A 21242-nucleotide genomic window follows, 5' to 3' on the forward strand; every position below is an offset into this window, starting at 1 on the left:
ACAAGAAAGAAGTTTGGTTTTGTTTCACATTTTCCTCAGAGGTTCCCCAGGGGAGCGTTAATTCCTTTTCTATGAATCCTTCAGGAACCGAAGGACAACATCAGAAAAACAATTCAGGAAACATGTTGACAAACCCAAATGAAGCAGAGAGTTTTGTTCTCATACCTACAAGACCAAGAAAGTAAAAAAAAAAAGAAAAGAAAAGAAAAGAAATGATGGAGGAGGTTGTGCACATTTGCAAGCTCTTTCTTAAGCCTCATCTTTAAACATCTAGACACATGTAATTTTTGAGTCTCATAGATCCAAGACTGCTTGGGAGGAAAGAAAAGAAATTAGACTCAGAGAGGAGAAGAAATAAAAAGAAAACTCTGAAATCTCAGAAACTCTGAAAACTCAGATTGAAATACATGATTTTAAGGTATCTTATCTCTCAGCAAAATGTGTAGAACAATGTTTGAAGCTTTACTCTCTGGTTTTCAGTAACAATAGTGATTAAAATTATGAATCTCAATGTCAAAATGGACTCATGTTCAGATCTCATCTTTATTTAGAAGTTGAGTATTGCAGACACTTTCATGACTTTACTGAAGATCTCCTTCTGCACATCATTTTTGCATGAATTAAAGAGATAACCATTTTGATTATCAATCATTTCCTGTGCACTAGACTTTTCTCTCTGAATTGTTAATTAATTAAAAAATAACAACAATTCTATTGTCCTCATTTTACATATGAGGAAACTGAGGCATAGAGTTAGTTACTCATTTTGCCTCATTCACCCAGCAGATACGTTCACCCCAGTGATCAGACCACAGAGTCTGAACACCATGAACTGTGCATACCGCTGTGTCTTGCCTGCTTCCTGAATGCCATGCCTGGCATGTAGTAAGTGCTATATAAATAGTGTTTTATTAATAACAATTTTGAAATAGACCTATTATGCTCCCAGTATTTTATTGTAAATTACTGCAGCATAGAAGTGTGACAAAGTGGTAGTTTCTTTATTTCTGGCACAAATAATATTTCATATGAGTTGAATGATACCTTTTAAATATCAGACTTCTTTTTTTCCCTCCCATTCCTTTCTGGAAGACAGAAAAGGAAAACATTGTTTTCTTTACTTCATCTATGTAACTCAGTCAATCAATACTGGTTTACAGAAGATATTGCTAACTATTAACTAGCTTTGTCAGATGGAAGAGGGATTTCTTATATTTTCTGCAGCTGCAGAGCAATATGTAAAATGATGTTACTGTAGTATAAAGTATTTAAGAGCTCAGGTTTTCAAAATCTGTTCTCTGACTTGATGAAAGTCTCTTCATCTGCCTAAGCTTCAGGATCCTCATAAGTAAAGTATAGTGTAAGTTCAGATACAAATGACACATACCTCTAAGATCAATGATACTGTAATTTGGTAGCTAAAGTTCTAGGAAGGAATATTACATACACTTCAATAGGATAATTCAGGTTATCCAAATATGGAATCATTTACCTTTTAAAGTAATCAGGTCCACATCATTAGAAATATGCAAAAGAATTCCCTTCCAGAGGTTATTTAGAAGTTACAAACTGTTGGGTTGAAAGCTAAACTATGTTAGTTCTTAGAATTTGTTTCTGATCCTAAGTTTCTTAACTTGATTGTATAAACTAAACGTATATGTAGTTAGAGAAACCTTAACAAAGGGCTAACAGAGTTTATAATCAGGTTTTTTAATCTCCAGGAAAAACAGAATAAAACAAACAAAACAACATCTCTAAGTAGACTGAAACCAGGGCTCCAATTACTCTCTGAATTCTGGCAGCAAAGCAATAAGAAAATAAACCCAAACACCTGCTGTGTGTTTATGTAAATCAAGTTTAGGCAGGATTATTTCTCTAAAATGTCCCAGGTAATTGTGGCTCAGTAATTCCAGCTTTATTGGTAACTACTGTAAATTTGATCAGCATTTCTTAAAATGTAGTTCTCAACCCATCTGTATAAGAATCACCCTATTAAAACTGCAGATCCCCAGCCCTCCCAAAATTTTGAATCAGGATTAGAATCTGTCTCTGTTGGTAAACAAGCTTTCTTGTCAGTGACTTTCAAACATTTTTGACCAAAGTGCATAATGAATGATATATTTTAAGTCAGTGTTTCCTTTTAACAAAGTGCTTGTGTTAGTAGCTACACTAACCATAAAAGGTCATACGTGACTAAAGCAAAAGCTGCAAAGATCATATGAACAACAACAAAAAAATTAAGATGACTCTATTTATAATTTGCTTAACATTTATAGAAAATCTAAGAAGTTCCAGTCTTTGTGATAATTTAGTCATATCACTTTTTTAAGATGAAAAGGAAAATCTTTTTATAACTAAAATTATTCTCTCTTTAACTGTCAGAATTATTATTATGGAAATGAAAAGTGTTCCAATTTTCCTTAATCTGAACACCAATATTTCATTTGCAGTTGCTAAAATTTGTAGGCTATTATGGTTATTTAGCACAATGTTTCTTTTGATATGAGTCAGTCAACTGACTTGTTACATTACTTTGTGTGTGTGTGTGTGTGTGTAGATTTTTTTTTTTTTCAGAGGTTATTTCAATTCCAAGTGACCCTACAGTAAAATGGAGATTATGAAAGGTAAATAGAGGAGGCTACTACCATATAGGACATAAAGAACTTTAGTAACATGACCCACCAAAGTCTCTTCCAACTTGAAAATTCAGTCATTTTCTAATGTACATGCATTCAACAGGTCTCACAACGAGCGCACCACTCTCACAGAGTGAGGTAATCAGGACCATTAAAATGCCCAACCTATTTTTTATGTAATTGTCCTCTACAGCGCAAACAAATTATCTCCAAAACTCAATTACACTTCACAGATCTTATTTTGCTCTTGAAATCACTGGCCTCACCCACATCATCCCACATTCTAGGCTAAGATCATTCCACCTAAGATGACATAAAATTGCTTATGTAAAATCAGGCCTGGTTCACCCGACCTCACCCCATCGAGATAGACTCGGCAACATAAACTCACATTCATCCTCAAATGAAAAAATTCTAAAAGATATTACTCACCATCTTTTGTGTTATCATGTTTGTTTTCTTCTAATTTAGACAGTTTAATTCTTACAAATATTTCTAGAAAACTTGCTAAATGAGAAATAAGTATTATTAAGGGATATGACTCTGATGCTGGGAGGGATTGGGGGCAGGAGGAGAAGGGGAAGACAGAGGATGAGATGGCTGGGTGGCATCACCGATTCGATGGACATGAGTTTGGGTGAACTCCGGGAGTTGGTGATGGACAGGGAGGCCTAGCGTGCTGCAATTCATGGGGTCGCAAAGAGTCGGACACAACTGATCGACTGAACTGACCTGAACTGAAGGGATATGAAGAAATGATAGATTACTTTGCTGACCTCTGAAAAGATGACATGATTGTGAAATTAAAACAACCAGAAACAAATTCCCTAAAATATATGGGAGTGTGGTATTTGGCACAGATTAAACTCATGATAAATTTGCTCTTAGGTAAAGGTACCCAGAAAGAGTGAGGATGCAGCATGAGCAGCGATTGAGAAATGTCATGACATGTTTGGGGTCAAGAGGGGAGATTGGTTTGGAGAAAGTATTATTTGGGAAGATGAATTTGGGTAGACCAGTTAGACTTAAATTATGAAATCATGTTTACTGGATCAAGTGGTTTAACTTTGAGAGTGATAGTGTTAGTCGCTTCAGTCATATTTGAGCCATTGTGACCCCATGGACAGTAGCCCACCAGGCTCATCTGTCCATGGAATTTTCCAGGCAAGAATACTGGAGTGAGTGTCCATTTTCTTCTCGAGGGGAATCTTATCCACCCAGGGACTGAACCAGGTCTCTCAGAATATAGGCAGATTCTTTACCATCTGAGCCACCAGGGAAGCCCTTGAGTGTGATAAGGGATTACCTACAGGTCTTGAACAACAAACCACATTACTGGAATTTAGGAAAGATGTTCTAGTACCAAAAGAAAAAGTGATAACTGAGGTCTTCCTGAGAATGGGGACTAAAGTCAAGAATTTCTGCATGACTGAATGCATTAAATATTGGTGGTAATAGCAGAGGATAGTGGGTGAAATGAGATGAATATGGGGGTAAAACTGCACTGGACGGGATATGCCAGGATTGCTGTGCTACTAAGGTTCAAATCACCAAATTTTTTTATAGTTTAGTTCCGATTCCATTGTATCCAATTTGTCGTTATGGGAGGAAATTTTATTACTCTCTGTTGTAATAGCTCTCAAATTTCCCTTAACGAATTACTCAAATGGATTGAGTTATTTTACTTCTTAAAAAAGTATAACCTGAAATTTGCTGGAAAATGTTGTTTGTTGAATTCATGCAAATTTATTTTCTGTCACTGAGAAAAAGCAAGTCTTGTTTAATTGCTAGCAAAACAGCAAAGGCAAGAAGGAAGATCGTCAGGAGTAGGAGCGTAGATTTGGGGCAGATACCCCTACATCTAGCCCAAGTGTCTTCTAGAATTCCACCAAAGAACAAATACTGCTAGAAGCCTTCTTGTTTCTCAAGACAAGTCCTAAGTTTTGGTGTCAGTAGATTAATTCCAATCAGAGCAATTTTTTTCTCCCTTCCTTCCTTCCTCCCTTTATTCCTTCCTTCCTTTCATTCTTAAATGTATATTTCTCTCTTTGATTACTAATTATAATGCTTTGGGTGACCTAAAGAGGAAAACAAAACAGAAATTCTTCACAAACACTTAATGATTTCCTACTAAATATAAAAGTTCTTTTTCTTTTTAATTCAAGCATCCTTCATTTCATAACCAAAAGTCAGATACTTAATGAACTAAATTGGCTAATAGAGACTTTTCTCCGTGTAAGCCTCCCATTTTTCTTGATAATGATAATGATAAGAAATAGAGGAAGCTGTCTTGAGAGTTGACTAACTGGAAATTACCAGTTGTGTGTTGGCTACTTAAAAAGATTAATCTTTCCCTCAAGCTAATTTCTGATAATTAACCAAAATATCCAGGAGTGCCAAGACATATTAAGCACGTAAGGTAGTATTTTATAACCTCCTTTGGAAAGGATAGCCCAGCTCAGGAGTCCCTATTGTGTGGCCATATTTAATGGCCATGGTAACCATTTAAAAAATGCTGGCATATCACTGTGTTGTTTTTGTTGTTCACTCGCTGTCATGTCTGACTTTTTGTGACCTCGTGGACTGTAGCTCACCAGGCTTCCCTGTCCTCCACTATTTCCAGGAGTTTCCTCAAATTCAGGTCCATTAAGTCAGTGATGCTATGTAACCATCACATCCTCAGCCACTCTCGTCTTCTTTTGCCTTCTGTTCACTCTATTTAAAGTATATTTTATGAGGTCTATTTTGAAGAAAATAGAGTCAGATGGGGGATGGGAATTAGTAACAGCTATAGAAGAAAGACACGCTTTGTTTAGTTGGCTTGTATTTCTCGTATTCTTTCTCACTCTTATTAGCCTAAGTTAAGCACACAGGTTATATCTCTTTGGAACTCCTGTATGTAGTTCTCTGGCTGGTGACTGACTGATTTTGGAGCTGGCAGCAGGCTGATTGCCAGCAGAGAGAATCCAGGGAGCAGATACCCCCTTAGAAAAATAGAGCCAAAGCAGTACTTTACAAATCTACTCTGTTTCCCTTTCATTTCTTATGTGTGTGTGTGTCTGTGTCTGTGTGCACACATGCATGCACGCACATGTTGTGTTCTCCTACCAGGAACTGAGGAAAGTTGAAGTTTCACTGAACTTTGATTGACTCAAAACGCTCATATGTTGGCTTATAAAACAGCCATGAAACAGATTTCCAAAGAAGACATATCACTCTGGCATGTTCTAAAAATGTATAATATCATATCTCCAAAATCATTACCGTTCTTTTTTTCTCCCTCATTATTTATATAATACAGGATGTCCCTCACTCACACAGGGAAAATCATTATATAAGAATAGTTTTACTTACATAAAAATCCTGACATTCTTAGTGATTTTTTAATATATGAGGAAGACTACTAAATGCTCAAGCAACGGGCATTTTCCAGAGATAATATTACCTGCATCCATTTGTCTTATATTTTTAAAGTACTTCTACTTTACAAAGCAAAGTGATGTCAGTTTACCCAGCTTTACTTGTCACATTTATTTATTTATTCGTCTATTCATTTTTATCTCCTGAACACTTTTCATACTCTGAAAGCTTCTTAGAATTGATTCACTTTTCATGTTACACTAGTGAAAAATGCTCTTTGACCTGAAATTACAATTACTTTAAAATTTATCAATGCCTATTATCTCTGAACGTTGAAGCTGGCCTCCCTCCCACAAAACTTTGCGAGTATTTAAACCAAACAGGATCTTGAGTGCTCCCAAGGCAGTCCATCACCCAGTCTGGGAGCTTGCTCAAACTCATGTCCATTGAGCCGGTGATGCCATCCAACCATCATATCCTCTGTTGTCCCATTCTCCTCCTGCCTTCAATCTTTCCCAGCATCAGGGCATTTCCAATGAGTCAGTTCTTTGAATCAGGTGGTCAAAGTATTGAAGCTTCAATTTCAGCATCAGTCCTTCTAATGAATATTCAGGACTGATTTCCTTTAGGATTGACTGATTGGATCTCCTTGCAGTCCAAGGGACTCTCAAGAGTCTTCTTCAACACCACAGTTCAAAAGCATCAATTCTTCAGCACTCAGCTTTATTTATGGTCCAACTCTCATATCAGTACATGACTACTGGGAAAACCACAGCTTTGACTATATGGACTTTTGTCAGCAAAGTAATGTCTCTGCTTTTTAATATGCTTTCTAGGTTGGTCATAGCTTTTGTTCCAAGAGCAAGTGTCTTTTCATTTCATGGCTTTCATTATTTGTGAATAGTTGCTGCCAGTGAAAATATGTGGTTATTTTAAAAATCTGAATAACTTTTAATTTTAAACATGTAATACTGATAAACAAGCATTTAGACTGTAATCCTTCAAAAGCTTTCTATGTACAACAGATATGAAAAAAATAGTAATATTTAGATCAGTTTTCTTATTTGGAAGAGTTAGAACTATTATCTAGGTAGGTAGCACTGGGTTCTTTTCTCTGTGGCACCTTCCTATTTGTCCTCAATTTTCTCAGCCCTTCTCATATTTTTCTGTCCCTAACGTTGTTTCCCAGATAATTCACTGCATTTCTGTCTATGAGGGCTCAGTAAGGTGTTTTGTAGTCAAAGCAAGACCTGCTTTTTCCCATACTTTCTCTTGGAGCCAATATACAATTTTTCTTCTGCTCCCTCTTCTCTTTGCCTTCTATTTCTGGAGGACTTGTATGGAAGCAAAGTTTGCAATGTGGTAGAATGTTAATCCCATGGACGGAGGAGCCTGGAAGGCTGCAGTCCATGGGTCGCTAAGAGTCAGACACGACTGAGCGACTTCACTTTCCCTTTTCACTTTCATGCATTGGAGAAGGAAATGGCAGCCCACTCCAGTGTTCTTGCCTGGAGAATCCCAGGGATGGGGGAGCCTGGTGGGCTGCCGTCTATGGGGTCGCACAGAGTCGGACACGACTGAAGCGACTTAGCAGCAGCAGCAGCAGAATGTTAAGAAATATCACCAAATGCAAATCTGCAAGCATGATTTTGTTCTCAGAAATTATCTGAATTGCATTTCAGTATTCATATTACTCTTCCCACCTTTCCCTCATTACAGTCAGAGGCATGGAAATTTCACGTGGCTCATTATTGTGAGTGAAATTGTGGAAGTGTTAGTCGTCTCACTTGTGTCCAATTCTTTGCGACCCCATAGACTGTAGCCTGCCAGGCTCCTCTGTCCATGGAGATTCTCCAGGCAAGAATACTGGAGTGAGTTGCCATGCTCTCCTCCAGGGGATCTTCCCAACCCAGGTCTCCTGCCATGCTGGCAGATTCTTTGCCATTCTGATCCACATATTACGAAGCCTAAATCTCAGGCTTCTTCTCTCCCCAGCTCTCTTCTCCTCTGGCCAGTCATGCCGTCTGAGCTACAAGGAAAGCCCAGTAATCTCTGATCTGGTGCTTTTAAATGTGTTAAGGACTCTGACAATTATCTTTTCCCTCTCAAACACCATTTTGAAATAAAAATTGTTTGGTACTTAAATAACATGTGGAGACTGTTGCACTTTAGTTGATGCATATATGCTGATGTAAAGATGTATATGCCCTGTCTTCAAGTAAATCTAAAACTTTGCAGCTGATTATTTTTTCTTGCATACTCTGAATTTTCTTTGTTGTTCGGCCATTTTCATGTATATAGTTCAAAAGGTCATTATAATGTTGCAATGAACTAGATATTATACATATATGTGGCCCAGTCTAAGTTCATAGGGGCCTGACTCTCTTATCCTATGGTTATTGATGCATAAGAAAATATCTTATACATTAATCAGGACCTATCAATATCCAAAATAATTGGTTTTCAATCCTGACTGCCTCCAGCATTATGTGTGACCTTGAGTACCTTCTATCCCTAAGGTACAAAGCCTTGTACCTTTCTGATCCTTGATTTTCTTAACTGTAAAATAGAATGATTATATGTAACTAATTATTTTTCAAGTACTTTTTCCATGGTAAGAATTGCATTTAATGGTAGGAATTATTTCTGAGTCTCACCATTAAACTAGATTTTTCAGTAGTGAATATACAGTCCTCATAAATTACTTCCTATGTTACATTCTAGCAAGTTTTTATTCACAGAGGTCAGTTTGATGGTATTTATTTTCCTATATGCTAATATGGCATCGTGGCCTCCACCCTGAGAATACCTTAGAACATTGCTATTAAAGAGAGTTTTTGTCATAGTTATATTAAAGTCTCAAGAACTGTACTTGTTTCTTTCCCATTCCTTGAACTATTAGAACAACAGTGTTGATAGTTTTGGGAAATAAAGGGCCTTTTGCTTTCTTTTTTTCCCCACTGCATAGAAGCTTAAGATGCTTCTGCTTTAAGATAATTAAAAAGAAAAAAGGTAAAGGTAAAGGTGTGTGCATGCTCAGTTGTGTCTGACTCTTGGTGACCCCATGGACTGTAACCCAGCAGGCTCTTTTTTCCATGGAATTCTCCAAGCAGTAGTACTGGAGTGAGTTGCCATTTCTTACTCCATGGGATCTTCCTAACCCTAGGATCAAATCTTCACCTCTTGAGTCTTCTGCATTGGCAGGCAGATTCTTTACCACTAAGCCACTTGGGAAGCCTGTGGGGTATCAATATTCACTCTACATCTTACCAGTCTCACATAAAATAACATTAGGCATAGAAGAACTCAAGAGAACTGTTTATGTTATAGCTTTCTGGTAACAAAAACATACTTTCCACAAGTATCAGATTAGTAATTCAGAGTCATAATAATCTGCAACTCACAAGATCATTATCTAACACTAAGATGTTACAACTATTTTTTTCCTCTGAAGAGCATATTTAACTACTAGCACAAGCATAGGATTTCCTTTTATATCTAACAGAATTTAATCTTGCCCACAAAGTACTAACAGACAAAATGAAACCAAACATGAACATTAAGAACTACTCCTAACTTCACAATTCATATTTTTTTCTCTAATGGATTCTGAAGAGAAGAAAACACAGGGCTTGTAAAGAAATAAATGAATGGGATTTCTTGATCACTCAGAAACAGGTGATTCATTCATTATTGAACAAAGGGAGAAAAACACTTATAGTAATTATATTTAAATGGCTTATGTTTTAATTCTTAGAAGTTTCAAATTTTTCAATAATTTTTAAATTCTTAAAATTTAAGATTAAATTTTATTAATTTTGTGTAACAAAATATAAAATTTATCAGAATATTTATTTACCTTTGCTTCTGTTTGCATATTTACTTATGATCATGAAAGATTAAAAGAAAAGTATAGTTTCAATGATTGGGATACGATAATCTCTCACATGCCTCATTTTCCTATTTGTATATTCTATTAATATCATTATCAAAAACCAAGATCAATAATTTATTTGTGAAGAATTTAAAAACCACCAGAAAGTGTTGTAGCATTTGAAGTCTTATTAAGTTAATATTGACAGTAGATTATTGTTGAGAAACACATTTCATTTTTGGATGCCTAGATTTATGACAGATTTAGTTACAAGGGACATGAATTTGATGTATAACACTAGAGTCTTTGAACTGCATGGGAAAATATCACAATCTTTCATTATATTAATGTCTTACATTGAGCTATCTGCTGCCTTGCTGCCCAAGGTTGAAGCAAATATTTTATTAGAAATCAAATCAATTTCAGACAATAAAAAGCCCATATTCCATCACTGAGTAAAGTACAAGCTCTTCAAAGTTGTCCTTTTAAATTAATAGAGTGTATCAGTTCATGTATTAGTATACAGCATCCAGGAATAGTAAAGGATTAAGTTTTCACCCTTCTTCTTAACCTTGCTGTTTTATGTTGAGTCTTCTGATGCCAGTGTTGACTGATATGAAAATGCTTTGTGCTCTATATCACTGAGTTTTTTTTTTTTTAATGTTGCCTCTATTCTTTCTTTTTTTAATTTTGGCCCAGTATAGAGATAGTCAGAATTCATGTTTTATGGTTTAGAGTACTAGTCACTCCCCTTTGCGGCCAGGTTCTGTTCTGTTTCTATTGCTGGTGCATGGACTCTATTAGAATGGAGAACTGCAGTGGCAGAGCAGGGGAAGGCAGGAAGGAAGAGATAACATTGGATACACCTGTCATTCTCTAGTTCTTTTTCCCTTTTCACGCGCCACTCTCCTTAGGAGTGTTCACCAATCTTTCCAGTAAACTCTCCCATCTCCGATTTGTTTCCCAGTTTTTACTACTTCTTTTCTCCATCCCTGGGCTTCCCTAGTGGCTCAGATGGTAAAGAATCTGCCTGCAATGTGGGAGATCTGGGTTCGAACCCTGGGTTAGGAAGATCCCCTGGAGAAGAGAATGGTTACTCAGTCCAGTGTTCTTGCCTGGAGAATTCCATGGACAGAGGAGCCTGGCAGGCTATAGTCCATGGGATCCCAAAGAGTCAGACACTAGTGAGCGATTAACACTTTCACTTTCTTTCTCCTCCACCCACTTTTCCTGGTGGATCTATCTATGCTCTGGCTTTTTCTTTCAAGATAACCTCCACTATTTTCTCACCCATAGGAGATAAAATCATGGTGCCTCTCAAGCCTGACATCCATGTTTGATTTGATCTTCAGAACAAAGCTAGCATCTCTACCCAAATTCCAAATTTTAGAATCCCTTTTCAAATTTCCTCCTTTTTAAATTAATTAATAAAATAATCCTTAACCCTTTTCATATTATGTATGGACTGCTATGTTATGTGTTAAATGCCATCGAGGGTTCTTTTATTTTTCAGCTACTTTACTGATCTCCTTCACATTTAACAGTAACTTCTCTGTCCACCCTGTTTTTGAGTATCATTTCTTGTACTGTCCTTTGTATCTATAAGATAGGAGGGGCACTTGAGTCTAGGTCTGATAGTACCTAGAACATTCCTGCAGAATTAAAGAGGAATTTAGAGATTTTCTGAATTATTGATTTTTGAGGAGTTAAAGATAGGAAGAAAAATATTTCAGTGGTTTAAACATTAAACATTAATTGCAGTTGGGATCTGCCAGATATACAACCTGTTCTTCTCACAAAACTCAATTTATCATTTATAGGAAAGCAATTAGCAACATGCCTCTACATTTGTCCAGACATCTCTTCCCTCTTCCTGAGATCAAGGAAGTAGTGCAGGGGGTCCCTTGTGTAGCTTTACTTTGCTCTCTGACTACATCTGTACAAGAAATCAAGCTGGTATTACATTGGCCAAACAATTTGGAAAATATTGTTATTATTATATACACATACATCTATATTTATATGTATACATGTATCTTCATCTATCTAATCTATACTGTAATTTTCTTTTTAATAGAAAACAGAAAATATATCAACTTTGTTTTAAACCACTCTTAGTATGAATCAAAGGATTTCTGGTATTTATTGGACAAAGATGAAAATCAATCTCCCATAATTTAAGAGAGAATGGTAATTTGTTTTAATGTCAATACATGGGTTACTAACTTTCAAATCAGTGATGCTGTTTGTTTAACAGAGAGCTAACTTGAGAAGTCCAAAAAGCTGTCTGCTTTCTCTGATTATCCCAAAATTCTCATTGAATTTACATTTTCCAAAATAAAAGCAAAGCAAACTTACCAGGATTGAATCATTTATATACAACTGGACATATTTCATACTCAGAAAAATGCTATCATTATACATTTGCATCAGCATTGATAGTTTTGTTTTTCATCAGTTTTTATTGCAAGCAGTGTAGGAGAGATTTCCTAACCCTAAAATGTTAACACATTTTGTTTCTAAATGTATGTGTCCAAGTATAAATCAAGTGGCCATAATCAGTATGCATTTCTTGTAGAATGGAAACATAAGTGACATTTTGAAATATTTTAATTGCATGTTCAGAAGTGCTAGTGGATATGCCAAAGTGGAAATACAATCCTGAAACTAATTAACGTGGCTTCATTTATCAAGAGCACTAGAGCTCTTATAAATACTAATAATAGCATTGTAACAGTGTATTTCCGTTTATCTGTTGACACTCTGTGCTGTCATAGTGCCCCACACCATTGAGTCGAAGAAAGTCTTTGTGTGGATTTAACAAAAAACATTCCACATTGTTTTGTAGTAAATTCTAAGACTTCTTACACCAGGTAGTGATCTTACGCTAGTGTCTATAGTACTGAGATTGATCGACTTGAAAAAACAACTATTTCATTGTTTACAGAGCTGGAGAAATAAAGGAATCAGTAAAATACATTCTACATTCAGATACGTTACTTTTAAAAAATATATGAAATACAAAAAAAACAATCACACGGCTCATCTGTGCAGGAAGTAAAGGTGAGCTGAGGGGAGGGATCAATATGGAGGTGTTAGTTTTAATATAAGGTTTTGCTTCATAAATAGCACCACACTGAAACAGAAAAGTCTGTTTAAAATGGCACTCTTGGATAATGGTCAGCCTCATTTCTCATCATTAAATATCTAGGAATCTTTGTTAGGGGGGTGTTTGTCTATCACTGCTGTTGTGTTTGAATGAAAAGAGTATCAGATTAGGAATTCTAGATTTGCTTTTTGTTTTTTTTTTAAGTTGGAAGATTATTGTTTCAAAATGTGTTAGTTTCTGCTGTACAACAATGTTAATCAATTGTAACTGTACATATATCTCCTCCCTCTTGAGCCTCCCTTCCAACTCCTCGCATCCCACCCCTCTAGGTCATCATAGAGCACCATGCTGAGCTTCTTACCTTATACAGCAGCTTCCCACTATCTCTGTGTTTTTTACATGGTAGTGTATATATGTCAACAGTACTCTCTTAATTTGTCCCACCTTCTCCTTATGCCACTGTGTCCATAAATCCTTTCTCTACGTCTGTGTCACTATTCCTGTCTTGCAAATAGGTTCATCAGTACTAGATGTGGCCTTGGATCTTCTCTTACTTGGAAATTTTTTTTCATCCAACTTTATTTCTCAGGTCTTCATTTTCTTCATACATAAACATAAGAAGTTGAAGTCTCAAATGTTTAGGGCCTTTTCAACAAATTCTAAAAGACTGTGATTTCGGAATCATTAATATAGGCTTCCCAAATAAAGAATACAGTGAGAGCAAAGTTAATAGAATTATATCCAAGAGAAAAATATCTGCCAATGTGTAATTCTAAAAATTATTTTTGGGTCCTTTATAGTCATCTAAAGGCATCTGAAAGCAACCAGTTTGCTCCTTTCTATGGCAATGAAATTTACAAGTTAAGTACAGAGATCTCCATGGGCAATAGAATAATCCAAGCAAAATGTGGCAAAGGCATGTTAAATCCAAACAAAACTCTCATATCGGAAAAGGAAAAAAAAAAAAAAAACAGCCATTAGGAAGCTAAATATGTATGAAAAGAAATTCCACTCAAACTTGAACTACATTAGTCATTTGGGGCAAAGGCTTGGTTTAGTAACATCGTTCAAGGAAAGTAAGGCCACATTTCTACATTGTTTTTTATGTCCTTTTGCTAAAAAGTTTCATTTGTCTTTGTTTTGAGCCTCAAGTACAGCTAAGTATTTATTGAATTTGCATTTGATTCCTCTTTAGGAAGCTTATAAATCATCACCCTCATTATTTCAACAAATATTATTCTATATTAGTTTGGTTATAGAACTGGCCTTCAGTTTTAGTTATTTTAATGTGTAAACTGAGATAAGAAAGAGGAACACTTTGGATTTTAGTGGTAACTATGCAATCAATTTACAAGCTCTGTAACCTTGAACAATTTACTTAGTCTCCCGGATATTCAGTATTCTCATTAAAAAAATTAATAAAATCCATAACCTCCTGAATTAGAGTGAGATGAAAAAAATGTATATGAAGCATGTATCATAGTGCCTATAATAGAGCAGGTCTTCATCAATTCTCAGTTGATCTTCCTTCAAATTATTCTCATATTGAAATAAGCACATTTCTTAATTTTTGAAATTTGTTAATCAGTGATTTGCCCCTGGCTTTGCTGCCAGTTGTGGGACCTTGCGCAAACCACTGTCCTTTTGCACTCTAGTGTTCTTATCTGTAAAAGAAGATCTGAACTATGTCGTTTTAAATACTTCACTACCCTTTCATTTAATTTTATTTCTTTTGGTCTTTGTAGTTTTAAATGAATGACAACAAAAAATAGATGAAATACCATTTCCTGATTATACAATAAAGTATAAGAGTTTCCTATGCAACATGTCATAATCCAATTATATATTATACTAATTACTGTAACTTTCTTAAATTATTCCTACCAGAAATAGCTAACTGACTTGAAACAGGTATTTTTAATCTTTCTTAAAAACAAGGAAAATTTAATCCACATGTTTCTTAAGTTGAAATTTTCCTCCTATTAATAATTTCTATTGAGTCATAGATACCTAGGTTTAGGTTTCTTTTGGTCTGCAGATGATTTTGCCTTGTCTTCTAAATGACAGCTACTGATTGCATTAATATTCAGATCTCTGTCCTCTCTTCCCAAAAGGTCACTTTTTTCTCTTTTTAAAAAATTAAGCTCTTGTATTCCTGAAAAGAGAATTATTATTTCCCATGAAAATAGATTTTAGTTAGAAGGGCCTTTCTAAAAGCATGCAAATGAACAAAATACTGTATCCACATTAGATTATCAAATGATTCACTTTTGTGTAGATGTTATATCAAATCTGCAAAGCAAAATCTGTGAGAAATGCACAGACAATCCCTATTTCACATGATCCCTGCCCCTCCCCCACAAAATGACTATAGTATCATTATGAAGAAATGGTTGAACAATGACAAACGTGATCTTTGTACAACTCAATTTTTTTTTTTTTACCTAAAAGTACTCTAATATATTCAGAATGTATTTGAAAATATCTTTGGGCATAATATCCCATAGCATATTGTGATATGTCACACATACATGGAAATTACAATTTCATAGGTTATACATTACAAAGAATGACTTTTTCATCAGTCTATTCCTTTATGATGGGGAAGCTAACCAATGTTACTCTCGTACCATACTCGAAAATCTGCTTTTCCAACTCACAGGGTAAAGCAAACAAAAAACAGCAGCAACAAAACTTAATCCAAGGACAATAATTCTTTAATTAATAAATAAATGTAAAATTTGTCATTTTGCCTGCTCACCTTTACCCGAATATCATGTAATTAACAACTTGAAATTTAGAAGTTAGATGAAGCTAATAAACTATATCTATTTCATCCTAAGTTTTCACTTTAAAATGCTTTCTTTTTCTTGTTTACCTGTTCCTGATATGTCTTTTCTGTAAGGGCACCTGGCTAATAACTTAAAAGTTTATAAGTATAGCTACCTATCAGATTAGCTCCATGAAGCCCATTTAGTACTTATAAAATGTTGTGGACACTACTTATAATATCTCTGGGAAATTTTGTCACTAGTATTTCTCAAATTATATCACATTGTTTAAAATCATGAAAATGGCTCATAAAACAGCACTTTCTTTCTTTTCCAGTAAGCATATAAGATAAAATAGTCTGAATACATTAAATTTTTCTATATTTTGGAAATATCTGAAAGCATGGTAGTACAATAGAAACATGTTTTAGTTTAAACATTAGTTGGAATAGGAAACAAAAAATAAAATATCAGTGCAGAGTTACATCTAATGACCTAGGAAGCAGTTCTCATAACAGGCAGGTTGGGAGTTTGTTGCCAGGGAGGAAGGAACATAATGCCCCGGGTACATTAGGGAATATTTAATATTCAGGGACTCCATTATATTGCAAACAGTGGTCATTCACTAGGTCTCTGTTAGGAGAAGACTGAGCTAAAGCAGAAATGTAAATTATTTTAAAGGCTTGATTTACTCCTTTGAAAACGTTATCCACCCCCACCCTTCCCTGAGAAGCACATAGTTTTGGTTACATGAAAACATCCACTCATAAAAAAAGTGTGTTTCTCCCAACTTGGCCATAGGAATCACCACATGAGGAAGGACTATTAAAACATTAATCATTGTGATAAGCAGATGGAAACTTCATGATAATAGCAGGTGATTAAAAAAAGGAATGTATTTCTTAGAAGTCACAGTATTTTGTCATGTTTATGCCCACAAGTGTATAAAAGCCACTACATTTTCTTACATGGTAAAATATTGGTGATAATTAGATTTAGAATATTGTATTATGCTAAATGGATAGATAATAGATAGAATTTTCACCTATATACTCTGAGTTATAAACAGTTGTAAACACTACAGTCTGAATGAAATTTAAACAGAATTCTCAGAATATGAGAAACCCAACATTTTCCATATGCACTGTCATATTCCATTCTTTTTCTAATATTCATATTTCATTAGCATTTAGTACACAGGCCTTGGGATTTTTTGAAAAGAAATATAAATATATTCTAGTTTGGTATTTGTGAACTATTTATCATTTAATTTACCATCAAGGCCTACTTAATTTTGTTTAAGACACTAAATTAATTTAAATCCCACCTCTTTTACTTTTGATATGCAAATATTTTTACTTTGATGTTGTAGCAGTACAAATTGAATTTTGCAACATGAACCGCTAATGCTAATTTGATTACTTCTGTATTAGTGTTGAGTGCTGCTAAAATAGCAAGAGATTGTTTAAAAAATGAAACTGGGAATGGAAGAACTCTTTCTCTGCAGGCCCTCTGCAATGATGGTAGTATTAATGCATGTACATTAATGCTTGATGATTCTCATACAGCCATGAATATTAATTTTAAAGACAAACAATTTAGGATTTTTAAAAAAACCTGACAGCTTGATTTTTTTAAAAATTGAGTTCATCACAAAGTCCTGACTGAACTTTTTAATAGCTCAGAGAGTTTGAATCCATTTAAGATATTTATTGCAGACGATTTAGACCATGATTTCTTTTTAGCAGTAAAGATGTTTATCAAATATAGTGAAGACAAGGTGCCTAAATTATGAAATCAGTACTTTTTGGATGGAAGTGAATCAGGCTTTTTTAAAAAAGAAAGAATGAACCTTTTAAAAAAGATCTATTTAATTGATTTATTTGATAAAGTTGAGGAGATTTCTAATGACCTGTAACAAAAAGGATGACATAAACATCTGATTACAATGCAAGATAAGACAAGAATACCTGACAACTGTTGAAAAACGATTTTTCCTTTTTGTAAAATTGTACTTGAAAATAGTATCTCACACGAAAAGACAAAAACTCATTTATACACGTGATCTACAAGATCTTCCAATGGTGGAGCTGCAGTAATATCTGCCACCTGTAGTGTGCCTGCAGCGTGCATGTTGCTTGTCTGTTTATCAATGAAATGTCTGTGTTTGTCTGTCTGTAATTTGCATTATGCCTGAAAGTCTCTATGCTCATTAACCTTTTACAGGTGCCGCACCGTTCCAAGGAACTGCAGGTACTAAAACAATGGGCAGTATTCTTGAAGGCACAGCACACTTTGAGCTCCACCTCCTCCTCCTGCCTACCCTCAGGCAATGTTTTGGAGGCCATTCAATGAGTTAGAGATTTGTGGCCAAGCTAAGGAAGTAAAAAAGGAGTAGCTAGTGACTGAATGAGGGCACTGTATATTTTCCACATATTATCCATCATCTGACTAAAAAGAAAGGTTTGATATAAAAAAGATGGAGAGAGATCGAGAGAGATGGAACAACCATTACCATATCAAATTATCAAGAGTTTTCTTCAGGATGTGACTAGAAAAAAAATTTTAGAATGTATGCACATCCTGTCAGTTTTCTTAAAAGTTTCTCAACAGTGTATGTGGTATGTGAACATATAATACAGTGATTAACTAGGTTAGAATGTGGATAAATAGAGATCACTAGGCTGATGATTATAAAATTAATTATACTGAGGATAAATACTAAACACTAGTTGGTTGATTCTTTTTAAACCTAGAATTTTTTGTGTAATGTAGTTTTAAATAAGATCAAGCATTCTGCTGTTCCATACCTGTGGACATTCACAACTTGTATACTTAGGGAGGAAAAATTATGGTTTTGCATAAATATTTTTAACCTCCATGTATGAAAGAAAAAGATTCTGATTCTTTCCAATCAGAATCTTTTTTTTTTCAAATTAGTCACAAATTTCTTTTGTGAAATTTCTTCTGTGAATGTGTTCTTTATACGCAATGCGAAGTTTCAAAAGAATTTAAATCAATCTACCATGGGCAAAGCCTTATCAAACAGACATTAAATAGACAAGCAAACCACTAATAAATTCCAATAGCCTTATAAAAGTTGGTGAATGCTACTGTGATTGTGAAGATCATTAATGCTATTAAAAATGGTGATGCCATTGATACTAGTCTTTATCATTGAAACTATTTTCAAAGGCTAAAAATGGGGGAAAGCATAAATTGAGCTCACTTCTTAATAAGTTCACAATTGAAATTACCGTCTTGTTCAACCTCCCATTTTGAAAATGTAAACTCGTTTATAAGTCACTTATGGAAATTGTTAAACATAATAGCCCATCTCCTTGTTTGCATAATGATTATAGAAAACTATCTAAAATTCTTTATATATATAATGAAAATAATCAGGGTCGACTATAGTAAGGACAGACGACAATTTATTTTCCTTTAAAATGAGATTTTATTGATATAAATGTTCATTGCTTGTTCATCACTTTATCTCTTTCTCACTCACACTATTTCTTTCTGTTCAAATGTCATGCTTTTCAAAAAAAAATAAAAACAACCGTTTTAGAATACTTCCTCTTCCTGGTAGCCATCAAGTCATCAATGAAATGTGTCTTAAATTGTATCTCCTGAAATATACCATTGGCTCATGCTAAAAGAAAACTGAGTTATACTCCTCACCCTTAAGTCTCAATGTCAGTTCTTATTTTGGCTGTCTTCATTTTCATGTAAGGAGACAACTTGTCCAGTAGATCCTGTTAAAGATAATGTGAAAATCACAAACAGTTTGTCTTATTCAGAGTGCAGTGTTGTGAGAGGGGGAAAGAGAATAGTGACTACAAAAGGGGAAAGAATTAGTGTAGATCATCCTTGATAAAAGTATCGCTTAGTTCATCCTTAGTTCCATTTAGATTGGTACTCATGTGACAGGAACTAATTTTTTTAAATTTTATTCAATCTTTATTTAAATTTCAATAGATGCATTTGGCTAGTGGTTACCATATTGCACAGTGCAGATTTAGATACGCATGTTCTTATTTCATTTTAAAAGACAAAGACTAAATGTTTTCAATTTAGCCTTTGAAATAGACTCCAAAGAATAAAACTAGTCATCATTCTTTTGAAGATTCATTGCTCCTTTTGTTAATATCAGATGACTTATCTTAGTTTCTGTGTTTTTAATCTTCTTCTTCATTGAATATAATTAAAATGTATTTTGCAAATTAGGATTACACACATATATACATATGCATAAGCATGTGTGTGTATATATATATATTATATAAAATTTCATTAGTGGAATTTCAATAAACACATATAAAATTTTATGGATATTAGCCATAGAGTTGTCCTTAAAACTTCTCTACTGTAATTGTTAAGGTCATGGCTTTGGAGTCAAATAGACATGGGATCAAATTCTAGTTCTGTGACTACCTGAGTGACCTTGATCTTCTTAAGTCCTTATTTGCTTCTGTGGGAAGAAATAATAAAACTTCATATTGTACATTGTACAATATATGAATATGTACAACTTCTACATTGTACATTGTAGAATTGTGGTGAAGATTAAATAAGCCAGTACTACAAAGCATATAGCATTGTACATCTCTCTAATGTTCTGTAAATGTTAGCACGTAAGCTAGTCTCATTATGAATGCTGTGTAAGGGATCGTTTGAGTACAGTGTATCCTTAGAAAGATTTGTATCCTCAAAGGATTTATTTTTTCCTTTTCTGCTGCATGGCTAACAATGGATAATTCCCAACCCACATGAATGTAAACAGGGTCCATAGGTTTTAGCATTTTCTCCTCCACTAGCCGGAGAAAGCAATGGCACCCCACTCCAGTAATCTTGCCTGGAAAATCCCATGGATGGAGAAGCCTGGAAGGCTGCAGTCCATGGGGTCGCTGAGGGTCAGGCACGACTGAGCTACTTCACCTTCACTTTTCACTGTCTTGCGTTAGAGAAGGAAATGGCAACCCACTCCAGTGTTCTTGCCTAGAAAATCCCAGGGACGGGGGAGCCTGGTGGGCTGCCGTCTATGGGGTTGCACAGAGTCGGACACAACTGAAGTGACTTAGCAGCAGCAGCAGCAGCCACATAAGGGTATATGGTGATCTTACAGAATGCCTCATCATAGCAACAATCTTACACCATTTGGAGAAAATGATACTGTCTTCAAGTGCTTAAAGAATTGTCCCAAAGAAGGAGGAATACATTTTATTCTTAAACTTCTAATTTTTGCTTTAGTAGTAAAACTATGGAACTATGTACCTGGTGGCTGAGGGCCAATTCAACTGGGGCTAATTTCCTTATTTCAGCAAAACTTAGGGAATAGTCTTTGTCATTTGAGAAGCTTTCAATCTGTGATCTTATAAATAACAACATCAGCTGAAAGAGAAAGAGCTAACATTACAAACTGGAGTGGAAAAAATTGACTAGCACTAATATACACATATCAATAGTAAGTTCTTTCAGTCCCTCAACTG

The 21242-nt window shown here is 34.9% G+C and overlaps 1 protein-coding gene across 8 annotated transcripts in view; it reads left to right on the forward strand.

The window, feature by feature from the left end:
- Positions 1–21242, forward strand: part of PCDH7 (protocadherin 7) — a 473458-nt gene that overhangs the window by 279083 nt on the left and 173133 nt on the right. Inside the window, exon 4 of one of the 8 annotated variants that reach the window (XM_070791257.1) lies at positions 17977–18003. The exons of the other annotated variants lie outside the window; for them this stretch is intronic. Coding sequence (XP_070647358.1) covers positions 17977–18003 — 27 coding nt within the window. The remainder of the gene's footprint in view (positions 1–17976; positions 18004–21242) is intronic. 8 annotated transcript variants of the gene reach the window in all.

Source organism: Bos indicus, chromosome 6 (assembly GCF_029378745.1).
Source record: "Bos indicus isolate NIAB-ARS_2022 breed Sahiwal x Tharparkar chromosome 6, NIAB-ARS_B.indTharparkar_mat_pri_1.0, whole genome shotgun sequence".
In the NCBI taxonomy this organism is placed as follows: Eukaryota; Metazoa; Chordata; class Mammalia; order Artiodactyla; family Bovidae; genus Bos; species Bos indicus.